This window comes from Amblyomma mixtum, chromosome 1 (genome assembly GCF_055824585.1).
Source record: "Amblyomma mixtum isolate Tamu chromosome 1, ASM5582458v1, whole genome shotgun sequence".
NCBI classification, from domain to species: Eukaryota; Metazoa; Arthropoda; class Arachnida; order Ixodida; family Ixodidae; genus Amblyomma; species Amblyomma mixtum.
The window spans coordinates 223908470-223934671 of record NC_143012.1 but is presented as its reverse complement, the minus strand read 5'-3'; the positions used below and the strand labels follow the sequence as shown (position 1 = coordinate 223934671).

General features: G+C 47.1%; 1 protein-coding gene across 1 annotated transcript; it reads right to left on the bottom strand.

Moving 5' to 3' along the window:
* Positions 1-2854: 2854 nt before the first annotated feature.
* LOC149371040 (uncharacterized) lies at positions 2855-20328 on the bottom strand. The gene is made up of 7 exons (XM_089584491.1): positions 20153-20328; positions 15182-15336; positions 11441-11508; positions 10472-10650; positions 9447-9624; positions 6933-6994; positions 2855-3694 (listed from the first exon to the last, which is right to left on the bottom strand). Exons 1-7 carry the CDS (start codon positions 20171-20173, stop codon positions 2855-2857), a joined length of 1503 nt encoding a protein of 500 aa, XP_089440617.1. The 5' UTR covers positions 20174-20328.
* Between the last annotated feature and the right edge of the window lie 5874 nt (positions 20329-26202).

Genomic DNA, 26202 nt, shown 5'->3' with positions numbered 1-26202 from the left:
TTGTTTGATATAGTCAAGCATTAAAAGGCTGGTTTCGTTTATAGTTGCGGTTGGCCAGCGGAGTAATACAGGACGCCGCGGACCGGGGCCCAGTGTTAGCAACTGCTGTTTTTTTAAGTTGTATCCTACTATAACAGTTTAACGCATAAACTGTCTTAATACATCGTATACTGATATGGTCATATTCAGTTTGGCTTATTTTTGTACTTTTATTGTCTGTTCACATTGTAAATATGCTGTCATTAAAAAAATATAATGTAGATCCAGCAGATCACCCTGTAGCCTTTCTCGTTGCTCACTTTTTGTAGTAGGCGTGATTACTAAACATCTAAAGTATAGCCTCCTATCTCGGCTCTGCCAGTGGCAACCAGCAAAGCAAACACGACCAGGCACGTCGAGTTCAACGTTAGTTAGGAGACTATCCCGTCCATTTCTGTGCATTTTCCCATGTGTTCAGCGCGCTCCCTTTAAGTTAAATTGGTATCTACTCCTTTAAATGTATGCACTTAACATCCTTTGTTCATGGGTTCATTCCCCTGGCTGCTAATTATCACGTGGTTTCTTTTCACGCGTCACTACGAAAGTTTACACCTTTTCGTATGTTCACGCACTCCGCAAGGTGCGTGATCTCATTTATGTTCATTTCTGCAGTGCTGACGCCCAGCAATTCTGGACAAAAGCATTTTTCACCGGAAAAGAGTTTATGAACGCAAGGTTTTCATGCTATAAGATTTCACTATAGCAATCAACATATCCGCAGATCTCCCGACGGCAGGATTGCGGTTTTTTCTGCTAACCTTTTTGCTATCGTTAAAAGTGGTCCCCCTGGGTTTTCTATCGTAGTGTTAATTGTTCGATGCGAGCGTTGGGAAAACTTTAAAAGCTTTTGCTACACATCGCAAGATTGTACCATTACCTTCGATATTTCCATAACATTACCTTACAATTTTCCACTGTTCAAAATTTTTATCCCAGAATGTTGCACATATGCGTCCATAGGCGTTCAGAGTTTCCAAGTTTAGAAGCAAGTGGTCGTTCCTGATATGGTTGGTAAATACGCACCAGTCTCTCTCTTGCACGACCACTGCGTTTCTTTGACAGCTACTCTGCATTTTCTGCTCTCCCAAACTGTCCTAACCCTTGAAAGATAGCTGGAGTTGCCTATAAATACTACCATACTGGTGGCTTATTCGAATAAAACAGTAATCGATTGGTTAGCTGGAAATTTTCAGTATTCTCGTGACAGTTCGTTGGCACATCTTCCGTCCGGCATGCTCTGTTCTTGCTTTCCCTGTTTTCACACCGGCAAATTATTCCCGCATGCAGTTATTTAACACGTAGTAGCTTCATAACAAAGGTAGCATCGTTTGCACATTTCAGGTTTTTATGTGCTACGCCAGCGCCCTCTTTCAAGTTGCTTTGATATCTTACATATCAAGCAACGGTTTATGTGGGTTTTGCGTCCCAAAGCGGCTCAGGCTACTGATAAACTTCGACTGCCTGGAGTTCAAAGTGCACTTAAATCGCAGAAAACACGAGCCTTTAGCATATCGCCTCCTTTTACATGCGACCGCCGCTGCCGGGATCGAACCCGCGTCCTTCGTGTCGGCAGCCCAGCACCATAACCACTGAGCCACCGCGGCGGCCATATATCAAGTAAGTCAGTGGCTTTAAACTCCTCATGCAAGCAGTACAGGAATCAAATTTGAGCTTGGGCTAGTTGGTTCATATGCGTAACATTAAAGAGGACAGAACACAACAGAAACACCATCCTGTGTTTCTGCTTTGTTCTGTGGAGTCTTTTTGCGATGCCCTTTAATGTTTCAGACAGTAAAGGAACACAAGCACAAAAAAAGAAATCTACTCGCTCTCAGTAAGTGCAATGATTTGTTGCATAAGATTCTCTGTTCAGCTTTCACTAATTAATGATCGCACTTTGTTTTATAACTGCCCCACCTTGGGTGCTTGATGTTCATGCTATGTTTTCCTTTGAAACAAGCGTCTAAAAATTTAATTTCGCCTTCTATGGCAAAAAAAAAAAAGTACAACCTAATCGGCGTTCCTTAAAGGCACTCATCCGGCATCGCCCAACTGCAGCCTAAGTTAACATTACTGAAAAGAGCATAACAGGGTGCAGTGGCAGATCTGAACGGCGGTAAACGAAAAACACTGAAAATTAACGCAAACCCTTGGGTTTGCAGCATGCAGTGCATATCACTGGGCTACAAAACAATGGCCTGGAGCCGTAGTTGAGCGCAGCCTCCTACAGTGCTCCGTGTTATCAGCGCCTCGGCTACAAGACGGCAGTGTATCTATCCGTAAAAGAACGTACTGCATAGTATTCGCAAAGATGCTTAATTTCCTACACGGAACACGGCAGTAGATGATGTCCCTTTGGCGCATTCCGTAGCGAATCTATCGCAATCAGCGCCGATAAACATAGCACTGAGTGCGGTGCGGGAGGAAAGTTTTCGCATTTTCTTTAACCGTAGAGGTATATATCGATCCGGCTTTGGGGTTTCTCACTCACGCAACCGACCAGGTTTGGGGAAAAACAGGGTTGCGACAGCAATATCAGCGCTTTATTGAAGACCCCATACCCGGGGATCGTTTCGTGGCCGTACACAACTGTTTCCACATACCGCTATTTCTACATGCCACTCGATAAGTTCGACATTATGAGACCGAAGGAAAGAAGGAATTTATCGCGCAATGAACATGATTTTTTATCACGCTTCGCAAATTTTTACGTTGAGAAATCATTTCTCGGCACAGTAATGTCACCACGTACGCTAACTAAGGAAAATAGTGGTGGAACTAAGCCTCTCGTGTCAGTCATAGATACAACCTCCGTTTACTCTGCGACGTCCTGCGAACGGGTCGAGGAGATCAGCCGTCCCTGCGACGTAGACCGGCCGCTCGCAGTGCGGCACAATGCCCGCGAAGGCTTTCCTCCAGCCATCTTCGAATGGGCCGACTCTTCCGTCGCCCAGCTCGTCGGCCGCACATATGGCCCGGGTGAGCCTCTCTTGAAAGGTGTTGAAGCTCCAGGGGACGAGCCTCCCCGTCTCAGTCCGCCGCTACTCGCCGCCGGGGACGGCACGTCAGCCAGCTTAAGACTCCCAGGCTTGCTCCTGGAAAGGCCAGTTGTGGTTCCTCCACTAGTGGTGGTGGACGCAGTTGCAAGACTGGACGAGTGCTTGCTGCCAGTCCTTCTCTCGGTGGTGGTGCCTAGGGTCAGGTCCGGATCTAACCTCCACGACTGGGCAGAAGCAGGAACACTTGAGGGCCCAGCACCACCTCCGTGGTCCCTCGCCTTCTGCGCCGAGAGTTCTGGCAGTATCCTGGAGGAACCCATGGTGACCACCGGCTGGGCAGCGGGAGCGTTTGCGAGTGGAGAAAGGGATTCCGAACCACCCTTGACACCAACTGCGCCGTTTGTCGGATGTGGCTGGGAATGGATGGCGGATGGCTGCTGAAGGATGATGCGTTGCCCTGGGACGTTTGCGGATGGAAGTTGTGGCGGCTGCGAGACTAGCTCAGAGTCTTCTGCGGCGAGCATGGAACGACGCTTCTGAATGCCGATGACGACGACCATGGCGTCCAGCTCAGATTTCATAGTGTAGAAGTAACCCATGAACGCCGCCAGCATCAGCCACTCGGCGATGATGGAGATGATTGTGCCCTCGGGATACTGCGGTGACAGGTAGCATAGAGTGAACTTCACATCGACCCAAAAAGAGCAGCACACTGCTGAGTGTCTCTTATCACGTGACAAAACAGGTAATCGACATGTTTCCGCTTCTCTATTAGATCTCTGTGTTCATTTCAGAGTCTAACACAGCTATGCGCCATCAAATTTTGCTCAGCTTGAGGACAAACGCGGAAAAACGATCCGCTCGTCTTTGGTCATGATGCGGGGATAATTCGTCACAACGGAAATTCTACTGTTGTGACGTCTACCGTTGTGATAAAGTATAAAAAAAATTAGATGAAACATGGTGCGAACAACATCATTCATAATATCGCAGACTTGCTGTGACCCGAAGACATAGGCATTACCACCAAGACATAAACACAGCGTGTTCCAAAAAAAATAAACAAACACCTTCCACCGAGCTTTAAGCCAATGGAAGAACAATTACAACCGAGTCACTTTTCTAGGAAGCCTTTTTCACGAACTGCTGGCTGTGAGCGACAATATGCCACAACTACAGTATATCATATCACAGTTTTCTGGCACTTATGTTGAAACTTCAGCTGACATTTGGAAGGAAGAAGCTTATTCCCACATTTGCTCACGTGTTAGCACAGTAGATTTTCGGCTGGCGCTTTAGTCATCGTACTGTGAGCTATATTCCCCAAAGTGGCAGGCGTGAGCCTATTCACCATGTCTTACGTGTGAAATACATTTGTATTTTAGCTCGTGATTAGCTGACGCAAGCTGCACCCGAAGCTTCAGCGGCAAAAATTGCTGACGGAGAACATCAATGTGGTTTGGGTATCAGATAGTACGATTAATGGCTTAAAACATTCCCCTCGCCCCTTCTGTTGCCCTAGAAGCGATCCCGACACCCTCGCGTGGGTTGGTGCACGATAGACCAACTATGGGCTATACTTTTCGGCGAACCACACTTACTACTGCGCTTGACTCATCACTATGCCTCGAAAAACCGACCTTACTGGCCCTCCAACTGAAATCCCTCGAATATGTAGTTGAAATAGAGTGTGTTAGCATAGCGTAGGCGTACAGTAGTCATCAAATTTGTCTAGAGCAGCCAAACGATGCACTTTGTGGTGAATTAATGACAATTCTGCTGCCTGGCAGGACCTATGGAGATTTTCAAGAAGTAAGGGGTTGAACTCGATCCATAGGAAAGCGCATGCACGATAAGTTTTTGTTCCAAGGCCTATAGGTGAGAAGTAAATGGTGCAACCGTATTCCCCGGTGCCCTGTTCGAGAGCTCCAGACAGATGTGTTGATGACTGTACTGCTGCATAGGCATATGGCTGGTTTAATATTATAAGCAGTGCGTTAATGGAAACTGTTTACCCCAGGGACTAACTTATTTCTAAACAGCAAATGCATTTCTCAGCAGTTAGGGCTACGTAATGTGGTGCAAGGCAACTTTATATTCCATCTGGCTGTGCACCTCATACATATACACAAAAACAAGCCCAGCTACATGCATACATCAGAGAAGCAGCAAAGTTGAACCAAATCAGGGCGGCTCGTCACATGAACAGAATTACTACTCGAGTGTTCAGCCATTAATTTCCTTGTAGCTATCACTTGTTCGCCTAACCACTGGTAATCAGCTACCTCAACAATGACATTTCCTAAAATGCATATTTAGACGCATCCATGCGCCATACTGATGTGTTATCTACTGACGTACAGGTATTGCCCAAAAGTGTGCAATATACTCTCACTACAATGAAGTCCAGAAATGTGACTTCGTTATAAGGCGTATTTCAAGAAAGGCAGAGCGATCTCAAAGCCGCTTTAGGCATGTTTAAACTTTTAAACTGGTTTCGGTCCCCACACGAGCTGCTAAACCACGCTGGAGCAAGCGCATGACCGCCAGGCAGCTGGCGAGGTTTCCGTAGTAGATACCTGTTTAAACAACAATAACTAACATAACAATAACAAATACGGTGTCTTGCAAGCGCTTCTTTCGGGTTACCCTTGCCCCGTGTCTTGTACCCCGCAAGGCTGCGTTCAAGCACACCCTGCACAGTAGGTCGCTGCGAAGAGAACGAAGAGTATTTCTCGTCTTTGATGCCACATCGTGCTTCCCGAGTCTTCATGTCCGCCGCACCCTCGGCTCCGTCTTCGACCCCCAGCAACATGTCGACGATGCCCGGAAACGTGTCAAGAGCGAAAACACCGACGCCTGTGCCGCCGACAAGCGCGCGTGAGTAGAAGTCGTCCTCGGGTGCTTCGCAACGACTTCACGTGCACTCCGGCACCACGGGAGCGCAGCTGTATACACTAGTGAGAATCCGGTCTAGGGCACGCAGGTCGGCCCCATGAGCCGCGCGTATACCCTCCACCAAAACGATCAGACATTTTCACCAGCGACCACGTGGCATGAATGTGGCGCATTCTCTTAGTTTTCGCGGTGAGATATTTCACTTTGAAGCAAAACATTTAGCGCTTAGCAGGTGAATTGCTCTCAGAATGGCCGGGTGGCTGAGTGGTAAGGAAATTTTAATCCCCTCTTAAGCGAAATCGGCTAACACACATTTAAACATCTCTGGTTGTTTTTAGGGTTTTTTGTGGCAATGTAAGCAAAAATATTATACTTCCAAAAATATGCCCACCTTCGGCCACAGTAGCTTGTGACACCGGCAGCGATTTCTCACCAGTGAAGGAAATAATATTTTCGAGTTTTTGTTGGTAATCTTTCTTGGCCTCACCTTAGTGCTTTGTCATTTGCCTTCCTATTCGCAGCGGCTATGGGAGCTGTGGAACTCGCAGTTTGGTCGTTCTAGAAGAAATGTGTTTTGCCCTCTGTACGTCCGGAAAGCGGACCTTGTTTCTTTGGCTTATTATTCATTTTTGTTTTATTTCATGCCAATAAATGTAATACTCCTCGTATTTCATAAACTACAACTTAAAGTCAGGCGTAGTTTAATGAAAATGATTAATGATTAATGATTAATGATTCGTATAGATGCGAGGGCATGGATTATCTATTAAATACAACAATATCAGCTTCATGTCGCCTTTGTTTGATTCCTCGGGGATGCTAATAAGTTCATAAGGGATCATGCTAACCTGATCTAAGACTGAAGCAGAAGCAGGATTCAGGTGAATAATGCAAATCGCAATGACAATTTCCTTCTCTACAAAGCCTAAATTTTGATGGGGATATCCACAGACCATAGGCACTTAAGCAAAGTACAATATGTACGCATGCACTCACCTCTCTGGGGTTGCTGGGATGCGGCTTCATCGACAGAAAATCCTCCGGGTATTTAACTGCGGCTAAAGGTAGTTGCGTCAAGTTAAACGCATCGCATCAGTTCATCATGTGTGCCTTTAAGGCTGCGTTACTCATAACTAGGGCCCGGAAATGTAGGCACTAAAGACCCCCGAAATAGGCAGGCATCTAGGCTCTAAAAAATATTGAAATAGGCGCTATAAAGCAAAAATAGGCGCTTTGAATAGTACTCTTTACTCATAAGTGCAACATTTGTAAGTCAAGCACGGAGCGTACGCAGTCCTCAACTGAAGCAATAAAGCACTTTCTCAGGTTTTCGAAATTGAAGCTCCTTCTGTTTTCGCTAAGCATAGTTTTGTACTTTAAAAGGCTTCGTTTGCCATCACATGACCTTAGTGGCGCGAACCTAAAACATGAGAGTTGACAAAGTCTTAGGCCTTCAGGTGATGTGGCCGTATCGTCTCCGCGTGGAAAGTCTGTGATTTGGGAAATTGTTTCTAGGCATCTATTTTTTTCTACCAATTGTTGCACCTTCGTAGACGCAGAGGCGCCCTTTCCTTCCAGTCCCCGAAGTGCTGCTGGTACTTCTGCCGCTACCTTCAACGATTCATCTACTGAGAGTCAATAGTCATCCTTTCCGTCAATGTTGAGAAGTTTGCACTAATGTATGTCAGGGCTCTTTCCAAACTCGCCTCTTGCTACACTTCGAGATAAACACTTCATTACACTGCGTTCAAGTTACAATTCGAGAAAAACGTTCGGCGAGACCCGCGCCTTTTGTGCGTGCATCGGCGCGCGCCTTTCACCACACATAGAGACAGATGTCTCAATATTGATAAACGGTACCGAGGACCGAAGTGCCGGATTTAGGCATTTATAGGCAAAAAGTGCGGTTCAATAGGCAGTATTTCCTAAAAATTGACAAAAAGGCAGGCATGTGCAAAAAACCCCCGTTTAGGCATTTATAGGCATGTTTAGGCAAATGCTTTGCTTTGCTTTATTGGGGTTTAACGTCCCAAAGCGACTAAGGCTATGAGAGACGCTGTTTGCCTAAATTTCCGGGCCCTACTCATAACACACTGAAATCAGTTTACTAAACACTCAAAGGGCGACCCATGATTCTGCAGCCATAAGGAAATTAAGGTTTACGCTTATATAACAAAACACGCGGGAACGTTTTATTGTAGTGCTCTTTGGTATGTCCGAATACTCTGACAGTAGAGGGTTACTTAGTTGAGCTTCATAAGGAAGTAAGTTATTGCTATTTGTTTTTTCTCGAAGTGAAGCAAGCCAGCAAACTCGTTGGGCTCGTCTTTGCACAGTAAACGTCGTATTACGACGTCATAGTGTACACTATATTAGTAGGAGAGAATGAGTGACGCAGGGAAGCCCTGATAAATTTTACATATTACTTGACATGGCAGGCACCGAAGGCGGCATTTGATTTCAAGAATGAGACTGCTATGTTTCTTAAATTATAGTCCATTCTATATTTGTTGCCTGCCGCGCGAGTCGCTGATCCTGGCTATAGACAGGTTTTGGCTGCTCGTGAGGCAATGACGGTGCTCTAAATAAGCTGAGTTATCAATGAAATTAATCGAGCTCTAATATCGCAGCATCGGTTTTGACAAACAAGATTTCTCTCGAGCCAGGTAATAGTGAACATTATTACCTTCATAATCAGCCTCACTACACCCACTGCAGGGCAAAGGCCTTCATATCACTGCACGTAACCCTGTCGCTCGCCAGCCGCGGCCACCCTATCCCCGCTAACTTCGCCCACCTATGAATCTGCCACCCCCTGCTACGCTTACCTTCTCTTGGAATCCACTGCGTTACCGTTAAGGACCAGCAGTTATCTCGCCTTCGCATTACATTCCCTGCCCAAGCCCATCTCTTCCTCTTGATTTTGACGAGAATGTCATTAACCCGCGTTCGTTCCCTGAACCGCTCTGCCCTCTACCTGTCTCTTACAGTTACACCCATCGTTTTCCTTTCCTACAATGGCGGCGTTGTCCTAAGTTGAACCCTTTTTGTTATGCTCCACGTTTCTGCCCCTAAGGTATGTACAGGTAAAACACAGCTGTTGTATGCTTTTCTCTTGAGTGATATCGGTAAACTGCCATTCATGAAGTGAGAGAAACTGCCACATGCGCTACACCGCATTCTTATTTTTCTAGTTACTTCGCTCTCGTCATTCAGATCTGCGGTCAGTGCCTGCCCTAAGTAGCCGTATTCCCTTACCACTCCTAGCACCTCGCTAGTGATTCTAAACTGCTGTTCCCTTCCGAGACTGTTGAGCATCCTCTGTCTGTCTCTAATTGCGGAGGGTGAGAATTAAAGTGCATGTCAAGCCACCGCTTCTGGTGCAAGCAGTTTGAACTCCACTGGCGCAAAAAATACTTAACTCGCACACAGCCAATATTCGCTTGAATAGCAAACTTGAGAGCTACATGCGCTGCTGTTATACTAGGTAAACTGCCCGGCGAAGGATACTGACTGCGCAGAAGAGCAGGTCAACGAAGAATATCGCCACCCGGGCCTTGAACACGACGTGGTTGTGGTACTGGTCGACCAGGCAGAGAGTAAGCAGCGAGTTCACCAGCATGTAGCTCAGGCCGGACACGAACAGAACCGAAGCGCCGAGCACGTGCGGGTAGAAGATGGGGCTCAGCTGCGGACAGGAGGGTGTGTTGTTTCCTATAATCGCTTTTTAGGTGGACACCATCGTCGAAGATATGTGTTGGCGATTAAGCGACTTTTCCAAGAACGACCGTGTCGTTTCTACAATAACACTTCTTTTTGGGCGAGTTGGTGCATACTTTGGTATGCACCAACTCGCCCTACCAACTTGGTATGTCTTTTCGTGGTTTGCATGCTCTGGCTCTATTTTCTTCAAATCGTTTCTACAAACTCGTACCCAGATAATAATGCATGCTTCTCTATTCCCTTATCCATGCCGGCTCTCTTTACGGCAGGATGGCTCACAGCTACATTTAATCACAATGTAAGTGCTTTTTCACTTGCAGCATGTTTCGACTTTTTTCCCACCCCACTTGGCAGCTGTCAGAATGGCTGTCATGACCAGGCAAACAGTGGCATTACAAATATCCGTAAAATAATGTGGGGCAGCTGTTCACTTCAGTACTTCAGGTATTAACATAGACGAGGCATCAACAAGATGATAATACCATCTAAGACTATTGTTCTTGCCGCAGTGTGCATGATGGAGGAAATCTGAATGCATCCGGTGGTATTGTGGCATTCGGCTAAGCGTCATATGGGTCCCTCATAGCCTGAGTCGCTTTGGGACGTTAAACCCCCATAAACAAAACGTCATATGAACTGTGCTGTATTATTAAATTGCATTGAATTTACTTTCCCAGTGTCATCTATTGTGAATAACATCTTATTTTCATTCTTCGGCTTCGTCATCTCGTATTTCTGCCACTCGGAATGTCGTGAAGGCAATTATTATTTTCATTGCGTTTCACGTCACGAATACCGTCTTTCCTTCGTACCCAGGTGCCGTCCCTGCGCAGGTGTCCCGTCGGGTTCATGGCGACCATGAGCAGTCCGAAGAAAATGCCGATGCCGGCCAGGAAGTTGAAGTAGTTGAGCATGTAGATGTACTGCGACATGTTCCTCGCTTTGGAGATGTCCATAACGGTGATGTACCTCAGGGCGAAGGTGATTATGGCTGCAGGTGGAATCGGTAGCAAGTAGAAAAAAAGAACAACGAGCCCTACGTAACGAAACATATTAATGGCAAAAAGACAAATACGTTTCCTCTCTGTTTCTCTGGTATGCATATTCAGATTCTCGACACCGTCTACCAAATAGCGATACCAGAAGAATTGAAGAAAGTCCATGTATAACTGCGTTCAAGAACTTCAGTGTACCTTGCAGTATATTGTTAAGACTTCTTTTCATAAGCGATATGATATTGAGATGCATTTAAATTGGCTATGTCACGATAACACTGATAATCTTTCCGGTCGCATTCATAATTACTTCGAGTGTTTCCTTTATGCTTAGGCTTAAATACCGTGCGATGTAACAAGCCAAAATAACCCATGACCCATAGTTCACCTCGCATATATTTACGCCATGGAATTCAAACACGCTGCTAAACACGCTGCTAAATACGTCAGGCGTCGACGTGTATCAAGTTTCAAATGCGTAATAGCACTGCGCAAATAAGTGGCAGTTTGACCATAGGTGCGCGTATAGTACTGCTAAGCATTGTGATTGTCGAGAGAATGGGAACTTGTAGTCACGAAACTAACTCATATTACTAAACAAAAATGACTACTGGTCATAAATATACGAATACTACCCAATCAGTGCCAGATCACTGGCAGTCACGCATCAGGCTTCCATGCAAAAATCATAGTCATCATATTTCTCATTCTTTCATCGTCAGTGTATTGTCAAACCTAGCATGCCATTATCTGAACAGCCCTAGTCTCAGCTTCTCACAAGCGTACCCGCAATCGACGCCGTGGTGAGACCAAGCCCGAATATCGCGCTCTGGGGTGGATCACCTCCGGAGTCACTGCACACACAGAAAAAAATCCAGGTACTTTAGCACACAGTCAAGAACGTTTCTGCGAACTCGCTTGGAATATGCAGGAATTCAAAAATGATCATAGTAGTAGTAGTAGTAGTAAAAGACTTTTAATCGACCATAATTTACAGGCCGAGCATTTCGACCGCCTGGGCAACCAGAAGCCGCTGTTCTTCTTCCCCTTCAGCGCCAAGCCAGTCGAGCCAGGTGGTGATGGATAGAGAGGGTGGGGGGAAGGAACCCGACTGCTGAGCAGCCGGGCAATAGAAGAGGCAATGGGCCAGGTCCGCATAGATACAGGGGCAGTTGGGACAGGAAGGGTCCGATCGATAGCGATAGAGGAAGAGGCGGGACGGGGTGATAACTGCATTCATCTGAATGTGCCGAAGAAGGCGAGACTCCGGCACCGTGAGTGATGGATGAGGGGGAGGGTAAAGGCGTTTGTCGAGGCGGAGCTCAAGGTAGACCTCTTTTATGGTGCGGCGAAGGGTGAGTCTCCCACCGTCCTCCGAGGGCTTGGGCCAGGGGATCAACGGTGCCCGGAAAAGTGTGTCGCGGGCGAGCTGATGGGCCAGCTCATTGCCGTCAATCCCTGAATGCCCAGGGACCCAGCGGAGGAAAACGATGGAAGGCTGCAGTGCGGAGACCGCTCGTTCGACCTCCTGTTGGAGAGAAGGGGTCAGGCTGCGTTTCTGTATGTGGTGTATAGCGGCTTGTGAGTCCGAATAGACTGTGTGCTCTTGGAGAGAGGGAAGGAGGGAAAATGACTTGAGGGCATGCGCAATGGCGAGGACCTCGAGGGACAATGCGTCTGGAGGGTGTAGATACGGCCCGCTGGTGTGGGTTTCAGGAGCAGGGAGGTGTGGATGGTACAGGGCGTAGCCGCAGAAACCTCGAGGAGCCACGAAGGAGGCATCCGTGTAAGCTACACCCTGGGTATAATATTTGTTACCTTCAATGAACATTTCTACTGAAAGTTTCCTTGACTGTGACGGAGAGCAAACTTTACTGTTGCATGGTGTAAACCGCGTCAAACAAGAGCCTGGCAGGCGTCCCGGACCACCAAAAAAATTAATGGATATGCTCCGAGCTCACAAATATACGGACAAATATTCATAACCACCATGTCGTTGTTAAATTTTAAGGATTCGATTGCAATCTGTCCCTCTTACCGGCCATGAAGAATTACATTGGCGCCTAAAAACTGGCGTGTGCAAAAAAGAAAACTAGCTTCTAACCGCGCAGGCAAGGTCACACCAGTCACAATGAACAAATCACGTTCTCATCTCGCTCAAACCCGAGCAATTACCGGGAGGAACGGCTCCCGCAAGATTCATTTCCTCCAGGGACATTTATAATTCCAGCCACTGTCTCGGCAGCAGGTCTGCTCCCTCAGAAGATGCTGTGCATATATGAGCAGGCGGCAGACTCTGCGTGAAATCGAAGCATCAGAATTCCGTCTCAGTAGCGAAGCACAGCGCAGAGAAGCTCGCATATCAAGACCCCTCTCTTCATCTCACAGGCACGTGCATATCCATTCGCCGCCGCTGCATAGCGAAGCCTCAGCGCGTTGACGCAATGGAACGCGCCTGGCCTTGGAGAAAGCCCTTCCTGAGCGGGCGTGCTCTCGGCTCGCATACGTGACGCAACGCTGGCCTTGCAAGGATGAGTTTTTACGAGCCCGTGCATGCGTGGCTCAACGATGCCACCAGCTCCCTCCCTACACTCCTCCCCCGTCCCATCCTGCCACTAAGTGAGGCTTTTTACGGCAAGCGAAATGCTGGGTGACAGGGTGGTCGTTACGCGGGCACTGCTCATGAACATGCCCATGTTCAAGGGCTGCGCTTGCCTGGGTATTACCACCAAGTCTGTGTGCGCGCAGCCTGCACTCTGCACTGCCTGTACACGCATTATTGTAATACGCGAGAAGCTGAAGCCTTTGTGTGTCCTTATAAACGCTCGCGCACACACGCACACAGACACACACGCACACACGCACACACGCACACACACACACACACACACACACACACACACACACACATGGCAGGAGCAAGCCTGCAGCTGAAGCCTGTGTGGGCGTGCATGTGTGCGTGCTTGTATGCGCGCGCAGTTGCCGGTAGTGAGAGAGTGCGATTTTAACGACGATCAGCTGTGGTATGAATCGAAGGAGCGCAAGAATGCACGTGATTTTCCTTCTACTTTATTGCTGTAGTTTGCCGTTCCGCCCCTTTCCGTGAGCTGAGCATGCGCATGAATTGGCTGCGGACGCTCGACCACTACGTTCCTGGGGTGCTCGGTTAAGGCTTGCGTCATGTTCGATGCGAATGCGGCAACTACGGCTACTCTAGGAGCTGCCGGGCTTCCAGGAAAAAAAAGGACATTAATGGCTTGCCCTTTGTACAGCGACGTCATTTGTTCGCGGTGAGGATCGTAAATCTCGGCCGGAACTCGGAACAATCGGCGAGACTCTAAAAAAGTCCGCGGCAACTGAATGGCGAGGCAGTGCAGTTTCTTCATCGCGATTCTGCGAGCACCGCCCACCTGAATAAATATGGAAATTCTGGTTTCCGAGACGGAGCTTCCAGTCTGCGTGCTGAATAAGTCCGACCAATGGGTTCATGTTTGATGTTCGGTGGTTATCACTGTGCATAAGACCAGCGTTCTAGAGATCTCGATTCCAGTCTTTTCACATAAGAAGCATCTTACAGGAACTAGCAGAACAGGCCAAAACGTGCATATGAATGCCACTTCATGCCAGTAGGGAAGTACATATACTCGCAATGTATTTCATCAGGGCTTAAGGATATTGTTCAATTTTCTCAAAGTTTAACTGTGATGAGCAAAAAAGATACAAAAAAAGCTCTCGCACGTGAACTCAGAATTCAGGCTTATATTACACTAAATCCTAAACAGAAATGACCACCGGATGCAAACTTTGCTTCTAGCATGCCGGATGAATATTTGGTCTCATGCATCACGTGTAGCTGCACACCCAAAAAAGGACCGAGCACGGAGTATCGGAAAGCTGCTGTAACTGAACATTGCACACTAGAAAGAAAAAAGAATGTTCACTCGAACTGCACCAACTTCTGCCAAAAACAAAACAATACAGGACGAGGGAAGCTTCGAACTGCAGCCTTGGTAGAGAAATGTGCATTTTGAGAGAAAGTCCTTGTAGGAGTTTGCAGGCAATATGCACGCTTTTTTCGTGAATTAAGCCAGCGCCACAAATTCAATTCCTTGACAAAGTAATAACAGAGATCGTATGTCAGAAAAAAAAAGCAATGCTTTAGTTTATTGCTGACTTAGGCATGAAACCTGGGATTGTGGGAAGCTCCACACTGCTTTCTAAATGAAACCATTTCGTGCTGAGTTGATAAAGAGGGTCGGTTACCTAGTTATTCTAACCCCTTCCTCTCCTTTTTCGTTCTTTTTCTCACTTGTGTGACTCGACTCTCCTGCCAATTTGGCATTAAATTTTTCTCGTGCGGATAGAATACGCAAAACAAAAATTTATTGAATGATCAAGGACTTGTATACAAGATACAATTGCTGGTAGTTCCTTCGAATTCATTACCCAGCTGTTGACTGCAGGTTGACTCAGCGCTTGCAAGCAGTCGATATAAACTCAAGAAGGCACGCAGAATCATTCGTTTACCTTATGTACGGCAGGAAGAAATTGACGTCCGCATTGCTTACGGCCCAGGCATGCGAGATGGCAACGCTGGAAACAACGGGAACGATGACGAAGTATACTATGACGCCGACCTTGACGTACTTTTGAGCAACTCTCAAGGACTGGAACTGTGATCCCTGCACAGTGGGGAAAAATCAAAAGCGCAATCAAGTTGATGAGTAGTATTTGCCTGAATTAATCGCTGGCCTATCGCAGATTTGATCTCGAGGAAAAACGAGAAAACCACATTATTGCACCATAAATTAAATTCCACAGATTATGATGCAGGAGGCCTGGTCGATGACAGCTGGTCTGTCCGCTTATCCAACTGAAGCCAAGCAAACCTGGTTAGAGCTGGTGGTATCGAAACAGTTTCCTGTGCTTTATTTTTTTCTTTTCGGAGCTGTCTTAAAAATCTACCTATTCAAACGCTTGATATTGAACTCTGGGTCGGAGACGTTCTCCAGTATATAGGCTCGTGCCCTCCCCCCTTTCCCTCTTCAATCCACTCACTCACTCACTCACTCACTCACTCGGAGACGTTAGATCAAAATTATTCATTTTAAAACTTTTCATTAAAACCTGTCGTGCATTTTCTGCTCAAGCGCCCATGATATCAGAGCTGTGCACTTGTATGCTCAAGAAATGTGCCTTAGAAAGTACTAAATCATATAAGACCACACGTTAAGAGTGCATATCGAGTTTAATACGATGTGTTGCATCCAAGCAAGAGTTCTGTCGGTTCACGTGCAGTATTCAGCAGTAGGAGATATTGTGTATGGTATATGGAGTTTGAGTTCTCAACGTTGGAGTGCTCCAGATTAATTTAGACCACCTGAAATATATTTAAGCAGGCGCAGTAAAGAGCACGTCAGCAAGTTATTTAATTATACGGATAATCAGCATGCCTATAGGTACGTCAGGTACATGAATACCCAGCTTCATAGTTGAAAATGTGGGCAGCCGCACCATTTTGATGCGCAGACGACATGCGGAGCTTTCCCGATATTTCTCCGAGAGCCTGCACCTTTCGAAAACACCTCTTCCCCACGGCAACAAGGACGACAGAGAGAAGAAACTAAGCACAGGGCTCCTATCGCAATTATTTTTATTGAGGTCTGCGTTGGAAGATATGTGTTCATTAAAATAAGTATAGCTCGGCTATAGTTGGTTCATTTTTCACAAATTCCACAGCGCCCATCCTCTCCATTGCCCATTTATGTGCACATCTTCAGAGCTGTGCAAGTATCCTTATTAAGGCAGATATATAAGCTTTTCTACGAGCACCAAAACAAAACAAGCGGAAAAAAAGTATATCTGTCGTTACGGACTTCAGTTTCTATGTGGAGCAGTGTGCGGTGCTTTTTTCTCTGTCCCCTCCGTATTGCTGCGCCGAAGCGCCATTCCTTCGAATGGACCACCAACTGGTTCACAACACAACCCCACCAAACCGGCAATTTTCCTTTTGTGAGCATTGATGCCATGCGATACTGCAGGAGCCGATTTCTTATCGGAGGTAAAAATTTGGAACGTTCGCGTCTATATGATATATGTTACCTGCGTAGCCAGAAATGAGTGCCTATCAAACGATGAATAACAAGACATTTAGAGGCGCGGCAGGAATCAAACGAGACGCTCTGTGTGCATGTGTACATTTGCAAGTACGGTCATCTGCTGTAGAGATAATAGAAGAAGATCTGATTCTTGAAACTAAAACAGGCTCTCAATATGTCAGCAAACGCTTCGACAAGAGGACTTGTCTTCGCCTGGACCCAAAAGAAGTCAGGTCCTCTCGCTGAAACGCTGGCTAGTGAACTGAAGCTTCCCTTCGAACCTTGTTCATCATGCTTTGTCTGGTCACAACTATCATCTGGTGCCACATAGTGGTAGCGTTTCCATAAATTATTGAAAGTCCAGTTTGGATGCCGAATCTAACATAAGAGGGTTGTTTGAGTATTATTTCTCTAAGCGTTCCCGCCTTATCGTGTGCAACACATGAAAGGCCGTCCCCGCGGATACAGCGTGTACCAAAAGAAATTTTAATGCAGTTGCTGAACTAGAAATTTTATAAAAGATACATTTTACGTGGTCGTTACTTGACTGGCAGTAAGGCAACCTTCGCCTGAACACTACAGCCTTCATAGCTCACAGTTTTTGAGAAGTATTCATCCTTATGTTCATTAGTGAAACTTTTGTATTAAGAGTTCGTCTGTCGTCAAGGTTAAAGCCGCGCTTACTTCTGCATGCAACAGGCAGCGTTTAAACAGCATATATTTCGACTTCAGACATACGTGCAGCGCATAGGGCACAAGGGAGAAACGAAAGACCACCCCCCCCCCCCCCACACACACACACACACACACACCACGGAGCACTAACTTCCAACTGGTTAATAAATCGGCCGGAAGCTATAGCGCCAGTACTGTGGGTTTCTGTATTTTTTTCCCTTGTATCCTTCTCGCTACGCGTGTAGTCATAGAATGCCGACTTGCCCAAGCATTCACCTTTCGACTGCAGCTTTTCTACTCGGCCTTGCTCACTCTCAGCCCCCCTGTTCGGCGCCTATTTCAAATTCAAAGTCACGTGACGTTCAGTACGAATGTCAGTTTGATGCAATCTAGTCTTAAAGCAACACTGCGGCGGTGCAGGGCTAGCCATTCGTAGCATCAAAAATGAATGTCGCGAAAGGTGGAAAGAGAAAAGCAAAAACACGTCGATGCTCGTAGTGACCTCTGAGATGGGCTTTATATCGCGACCCCGCTGCAAACAGTGCCCCCTGGATTTCTTTATGTACGTACACCAAGAGACAGCGACAACAATGCTTGCCTTCAAAGAAGGACTCATCACGAGGGCGCAGCCGACCCGCGAATAGGGCTTCCCTTTGTGCGTCGGGCCACAAAAGAAAGCGGCGTTTGTCCAACGGATTCGGCACCCTTTTCTCGGCGCCAGACAAAGCTGCATGCAGATGCGAGGCTTTTGAGCTAGGTCACCCTGGCCCCCAACGCAGTCCTCCGAGACCCGTGGCGGAGGGCATGCCTGGACGCTGTTCAAGACTTGAGAAGCTACGCATGCGATGCGGTCACATGTGCGACGCACGAAGTACTTCATGGCGACCGAGTGGAGCGCTGAGGCCATCAGGTCATTGTCGCCGAGGTATAAGAGCAGAATACGTTTGGCCCAAAATTGAAACGTGTAGTAATGAGCATTCGTTGGGTACTGAAAATTAGCGGCAGATTACAGGACTACTCATGCTACTAGCAAGCAGGCTTGAATTCAGCTACGAAGTGAGCCAAGACTACTATAATTTAGGAAGGCACGGTTTGTCGCCACAGGTACTGAACGAACAGAAGGCGCTGGCGTGAGCTTATCGCTTCAGATTATGAACACCCCCCCCCCCCCCCCCCCCCCCCCCCCCCTTTATTGAGCACGCTCTTTACTGCATGCACGGGTCCCTTCAGGATGAAAGAAAAAAGACAATTTCCGCAAAAAGACCAGTGTTCTGCTTATTCCTTCACTAAATTTGAAAATGACTTCTAAAACCATTTTCAAAACAGGAAGAAATGTCCCTGTCACTCATAATTTCGGAGTAATCAATAACTGAGCGCTCCCAGTTTGTTTCCTTTCAATTTTAAAGGAACCTGCACAGTGCTTGGTCAAGGTTTGAAACGTTACCAGTAGTGTTATGTTTCCAGATTGCCCGGTGGTGTCTAGCAAAGGCCAGCGATGAGATGCGTTGTTTGTGGAGAATAAATTTGATGTCTCTATATATGAACTAGGAAACCGAGTTATCGCGTTTTTCATCAGCTGCCTACGCTGGCAGTTGCCCGAGACAGTCGTAAGGAGCAACGCCAGGCATGGTACAGGCAACCGCATCTTTGACGCCAGTAACAGCGCCCTAACCGACGCTCCCACTATTTCTTATGTTATTTATTTCTCCCCGACCATATTTATTTGCCCACTGCTGTTTGTGCAACCATATACGTGCAAAGAATACCTGCAACAGACTCATCCCGATTACCGCAGTGAAGCAGCCGCGAAGCATAACTGCATACTGCTACGACACGAAGGCAAACCTTGCCATCACACTGCAGTCAAACATGCTGCCTCATTTATACTTCGCCGTGCAACGCTGCTAATCTCTGTGCTTTTTCACTCACTTCGATGACTTACCATCAACGGACCTACCCAGCTATGTACGGGCATTTCTATTCTGGTAGGCGAGCGTCACCAGGCGCTGGGGATATTTTAACCCAGGTCTACAAGCCCATGGCTTCATCTCCCTCAGGACTGCCGCAACCGTGGCTCAGTGGTTGTGGTGCTCTTCTGCTGACCCGAAAGATGCCGACCCAATCCCGGCCGCAGCGGTAGAATCCCGATGGAAGCGAAATGCTAGAGGACCGTGTACTTTGCGATGTCAGCTCACGTTAAAGAACCGCAGGTGATCGAAATTATCCGGAGCCCTCCATTACGGCGTCCCTCATGGCCAGAGTCGCTCTGAGACGTTAAACTCCATACACCACCATCTCACTCAGGACTCGGCCTCTACAAGAGACTCTTTAAAGGCTTTCTCCACTTTATGAGTGTAAGCAATCTTTAACAAGTTTCACAAAATACCTGTTTCTTCGGCCAAAGATTGATCTGACATTCTTTTCTTTGTCAGACAACAAACGTCCTACCTTCTCCTTCGTCGTAATCACCTGTTACTAGAGTAAGCTGAGTAAGAGGTACAGGTGCAACACCAGTACTCCAATCTGAGTACTGAGCCGACCACTGAGGCTTCCTGCGCACAGGCACGACATCGTGGCAGCCGCGCCAAGACACCGCACTGAAATACCCTGTCGTGTTCATACTTGGCGGGCGACTTTTGTGCGGTGGAGGCGGCGTGCCGAGACAGCGGTGGCGGCAGGCGCTCATGGCTCGCTGCCTTCCTGCCTGCCTTCCTGCGAGCGTTACCTGCTGGGTGGCCGACTGCATGCTGCGGGGAGGGAGGCAGTCACGGCTGCACCGTCGTCGTCGTCAGGAGGCGCGGCGGTGAGCGGGCAGCAACCGGGAGCGAGTCGTGGATGAAGGTCACTTCCACCGGCGCGAACCAGGAACGGGTGATGCGGCCGCAGCGGCTCGCTTCAGCGCGTGACAAAGGGCGACACGCGACGAGATGCTGCTGTGGGCGGCTATGTTTTCTTTTTTCTCTCTTTCCTGCTTCTTTCTCTACTCGCTTATTCTTCGCTTGACCGCTGTTTTTGTCCATTGTGTCACAGGCGACGGTTCACTTTGGCAATGCCTGTGTTTCTTTTCTCCGTCAGTTTGTTTCTATCTTTCATTGTATCTGTTTCGTTACCGCGGTCATGATCGGTGTGCCCTTCCGCGTCCCTTTTGGTCAATCTTTTGAAGTTGTACCTGAATACTGAGATTTCGTTTTTTTTTTTTGCTCTGACAGCTTCGTTTCTGGCCGAGCAAAAGAGTATTAATAATAATAACATTATTCACATTATGCATACATGATGCTGGAAGCCTGCGGGAAAAGCTGTCACAATGGCAGCTTGACAAGGCCGCAGGCCCCCGTACTGGCAACATCACACAGTGGTCAGCAACATATATAACTAAACACAGAAATTCGCACTAGTTATTTTGAGCATAGAGAGGGGAAAAACATAAAACGACGGTATTCAACGTTTCAGAAGTGAGGCTGCTGGATAAGAGAAAATGCTTGAGACGAATTGATGGTCGCGTGAGGTTAATCTGACGATGGCGCGCTGTTAGACATGTTTGCGTTCAGCACCACCATCTGCTGTCTGAAACAAACTGCAGCCTTCACCCTCATCAACAACAAGGTGTCGCGTTCAGCGTCAACTGTCTATGCGCAGGAATGTTGTACTATGTTCATGACATTGAATATTCACTCATTACTTTGAATGCTATCACGAAGCGACGACGACGAGAGGCCATTCAATGTCCCACAGCGGACTTAAAGGGGCTGGTTGTCATGATGATGATAATGATGGCTGCTGCTCCGGGTAGAGCCAACTGCACCGCCGCCCCCTCCTCCTTTGTTCTCAGATTCTTTCTATCTTCCAACGGACCTTTACCTTTCCTGCGCTGTCTCCGACTTCAGTCTTCACTTGACACATTCCACCATTACTGCTGGAATGGTGGAATTGTGGAAGAACAGAGTTGGTGCCATTACAAACTTTAGGGATGGATCCGCCCGGAGAAAACCCACCTAAGGTAGTTTCACTATTTTCGCCAATCTACATAGCGTTTTATGAGAACAATAACGGTAAGCCTTCCTTGGCGGGCCTTGGTTTTCGTGACTTTTTTCGCCTGTGTGTGAGTGTGCGCATGAGAAGTTCGTTGGTGTGACCTGCTCTAGCACAGCTCCCAGCTCGAAGTGGAGCGCAAGCACAGGAGGGAGAGAGATGGCGCAGCGAACTCCGCTTCATTGAACGCTACGTGGTTGCAACAGCGCAAGTACACTGATCCAGGATGCCTCAAGCCGCGTCGTAGAATATTCAGCACAAGAGGCATACCGAGGATTTCAAGCACCTAACCTCAAGCCGCGCGCCAGAGTGCAAGGCGCTCTGGATACCTCTACTAAAATTCAAGAAATACAGTGGCACAAAATGTATTCCTCCGGCGCGGGCGCAAGGGGACAACTTTTCTGCGCAAGTTTTTCTTGCACCGTCAGAAGCATCTCGGCGGCGCCATCTCTTCTAAAAGCATCTGCGGCGAGCTGGGATTCTCCATCCGCATTCCACTCACCGGGAGCTGCTCCTGTAGCGCGCGGGCCTCCCCAGAGTTTTTATTTTTTGCGCTTTCACGCCTGACGCTGCCTTCCTGAATAAACCAGGCCATACGTAGTGGCGCAGAGTCGACGTCGTCGTCGCCGTCACTGCCACTGCCGCGTTCCAGGGCTGTCCCGGTTGACGGAATTGTCTCAAGAGCGTCACGAGTCCTGTATTTTTAAAGTACGCTGCATTCTTCAGTTTCGTCACAGCGGGAAGAATGTGGAGGAGCTAGAATTTCCTTAGCTTTGTTTCCCGAATGTAAAACAAGAAGAGAGAAAGCGAAGAAAAGATACGAGTATGCCGGAGAGTAGAAGAAAATGTGAGCGAATTAAATGTAGGGTAAGTGCATCTTGTCGACGCGGGCTTTTTGCTGGACACAAGGCGGGAAAACTGAAGTTGACAGCTTCCAGCGGCGAGGCGGCCACCGTTTAAAGTTTAGGAGACAGCAGTATTTCCCCCAATGAAACCATAGTTCTGTGCGCGAGTTACCTACAAAGACGGCAGGTTGTCGAATATGTGTTGCGTTCGAGAAGCTGTTTCGTAAAAAAAATCACGATTTGCTTTGTCGCCAACATTGATTGCATTGGCAAGGTTTTTGTGTATCGCAGTGTGAGCTCCGAGTTCAAAAATAAAGTAGGTGTTCTTTCGCTGTGAAATGTAAGAAATCAATGTTTAAACAAAGTTTAATCGTCTTTTAGCCGAGTAGTTCGTATTAAATTGTTAGTGATTGAAACCTTACGTGTGCGTCCACATAAGCAACTACGTGCCTTTTGATGGCGATTGTGTGCCTTAGTAGTCAGCATATTTTTTTCTTGCGAAAAAATATTTTCTCTACACAGAGGTGTTATTATTCATGTGATTACTCTGGCGCCAGCAGCAATTAAGAAACAGCGTTTTTTTTTTTTTCAATTTCAGTCGTTTCACTAATGCTTCAGTTGCAATGTCTACGTTCACTTTTATTTGTTTTTCTTCAACTGAAACAAAACAATTGTCCAAAAATTGAAATCTATTTCACCATTAAGTGGGTTCGCACGATGACTGCTTTAGCCCCAAGCCTACACCTTTTATTGCAGTCGTGCTTATATCTGGAGGGCTCTACAAAACCGTTTATGGGACTTGCCGTGCATGAAAAGATGAACACTGGAATTTGCTGACACTTTGTGGTATGAGCAGCACGAGTTCTACCTGCGTTGAATACGAAATCAAAGATAGTAAATGCTACCATAAAGGACGCTAAAGAGCAAAGCCCAGCATGCGAAAGCGTTGCACATTTCGTATAGATTCGCATCATATTTGCACATGAGACCTCAGCAATCGCAACCGGGCGCAGCCGCTGTCGTGTAAATTTAAGATTTCGCGAGCTTTCTTTTATTTCAGCCGACAAAACAAGTGAGTCGAGACATTCCTGCTGAGAAACTAATTGGTTCTCAATGATTCCTTCAGCGTTTCCATTGGGATCGGGAAAAATTTCTCAATAACCTTAGTGAATATATTGTTATTTATTAAGCCTAAAAAAACGTAGAAAGATCGGAAGCAGTTGACATATGGCGATTATTTCAGTTCACTCAATATCCCTGCGTTTCTTATGTCGTGAACAACTCATCCGGTTAAAACTGTAGAAATAGCGTTGAGTGGCGCCTTTTGTGAGAAGTTCAGGAGTACCGTTACGTAAACTCGCTTCTATGAAAAGCGAGAAGTCCTGCGATATCACCATTTTCGGAATGTAACAAAGAATGTAGTTTTATTATCCTTAAGTTTTTCCGCCCTCATTGATATCCTATTTCCTAAAACGGGATATACATATGCGAAAAAAAAAAAGCCCGGCTGAGGCGGACTTGTTTAAACACTGAAACCAAGTGACTGCGCGAAGAACGGATCATTGGTTTAATCTCTTCTCAGCTCCGAATTATACCTTCCCTCTGCATATTAGAGAAAGGCTTTTGTTTTAAAAAATTTCGCTGGCGTTATTGGCAAGCCACGCTTCCAAGCCTTTCTTAAATGCGCCATCGCTGCTCATATCCCGAGGAAGCACGGCGTTTCGCTATGTAAGTGCAGGATTTTCACCCTTCAGCCCACTGTGTAAGGATACAAACAATGCACGCGGCATAATTATGCATATTGCCTCACAAGTGAAGTCTGACAAGGACACTGCAAGGGAACAAAGACGGGATGTTTCATCGACTTCGTGTTGCATGATCGATGTGGCAGTGTATACACAGAAGCCAAGGGCAAGGAGCCGCCTTGTGTCTTCCCTGTTCAAGTGTCCCGCGCATACTTTCGCCCCATCGATATGCTGGCAGAAGGAAACAGACGCGGTGTCGCTCAAATGTTTCGCGAATCACTTGACATTGCCCAACGACAGCAGGTAAGTGCTTCATTTGTCACAAAACAGCGCTGTGTCCCGACAGGAGATTTTTTGCCTGTCATGGTATTGTCGTGTTTAAGGGAACCACGCACAACTTCACAAGGATACAGAGGATTTCGGCACTTTATGGTACAGGTTCACCACATCAACTTGAGATATCGTCAGAGCTTCGTCGAATCTTGGGGCATACGCATAGTTGCCGTGCACGTGCTGAGTTCCGTTCAATGACCTCGCCTCAGCAGAACACGAATGACGAACAAGATCCACGCGAGATCCACCATTCTAACAATAGTAACCAACGCGAAAACTGCACGCGTTATCAGGGCGAACAAATCGCATTTGCAGGTTGCTGAACGCCTCCCAAACAAGGAAGCGGGCTCGCGCAGCCATCGTGGCTCCTTCAGTTTTGCGGGCGCACCCGTGACGGGCCAATAGCGCGTCAATCAACGACCACTCGAGTGGACCGCGTCCAGTCACGCTTGAGTTGGCCGTGAGAACCGGCGTCCTTTGTCTGCCGCACCGGTCGCGAAGAGAAATTGCCGCAAATGGGCTCCCGGCGATGTCCATTTGCGTCGTTCAAACAACGACCATCCGCAGTAATTTGTGTCACGCGCGCCGAGAGGCGTAAAAAAGGAAAGTAGAAAAAGAGAAAACATAAGAAAGTCGCGCACGTTTGTGCCTCCGTGCGAATGGTTTTCTGTTTGTGTGCATTTTTTTATGCCTTATTCACGCTGAAGAGGCGGGTGAAAGGCGCTTCATCGTCGATGCGTCTTCTTCTTTCCCTTACTCTCTTCATAGGGGTCAGTGAACCTATTGCTACTAGAGTGGTGTGAAACCTTGTAATAGGCAAATTACTTCGAAAAACTGCCAATGCTTGTGCGGTGCTGGTATATTTTCGGAGTAACCTTATGCACGTGCTGGTAAACGCACTGGAGAAAATGTTTTGTAATAGTTATGCTTCGAAATCATTCCTTAGCCTCTTTGCGTTTAGCGAGCTCCGATTCTGAAACCAAAAGTGGCAGAATCACAGCGTTTGACACGCTTCCCAGATAACATATCTGACCTCATTCTTGACGTGTTGATCGGGAGCGGCCAATGGCCGTGGAAGTAAGCAACAGATTGCCAATTTGAACAACTGTTACAAAAAAAACCTTGCACGTAATATTTGACTTTTTTTTTCCTCGTTTCAGTGTTCCCTTTATCCCGTTAGCTGGCTCCTCATATTAAACCACAGCCGTCCACAGACATTGCCTGCGGCCCATTTGCCATGATGTACAGGACAGCATCTCCGTGCTTACTTTTCTACAAATGCTGGCCATACGATTTCAGCAGCGCGAACACGGTTAGGAAAAAACAGACAGAAATGGGGACCTGTCCTGTCCCCCTTTCTGTCTGTTTTTTCCTAACCGTGTTCGCGCTGCTGAAATCGTATGGATTCCCACCAACTAGCCCGCCAGATTGTGTTATTCAAATGCTGGCCAGCATTTTATCTTAGCAGGCGAGCAGTTTAACTTTGCTGCGATGTACAGAGTATTGTTTTTTTAAAGTAAAGTATAGCAGTAGGACTGAGCGGTAGCATTCCTAACGGCTTCGGTATTTAAGACTGTAATTGGCCATCCACGAGAGACCACACCTCTGCAGGCAGATTTAAGTGCAGAATTTGGAGAGAACAGCGACATGCAGTGGACAGGAGGACACACCTCTGTGTTGTTCCCACATTCTGCACTTATATTTACCAGATGTCGTCGCTTCGTGCCATTTCAACTAATCGCTGACAGCGCACTATACTCGGCGACTAAGTCAGATGCGAAGGTCAACTTGAGGTCATATTCAGATGTCCCCATGAGAAAAGG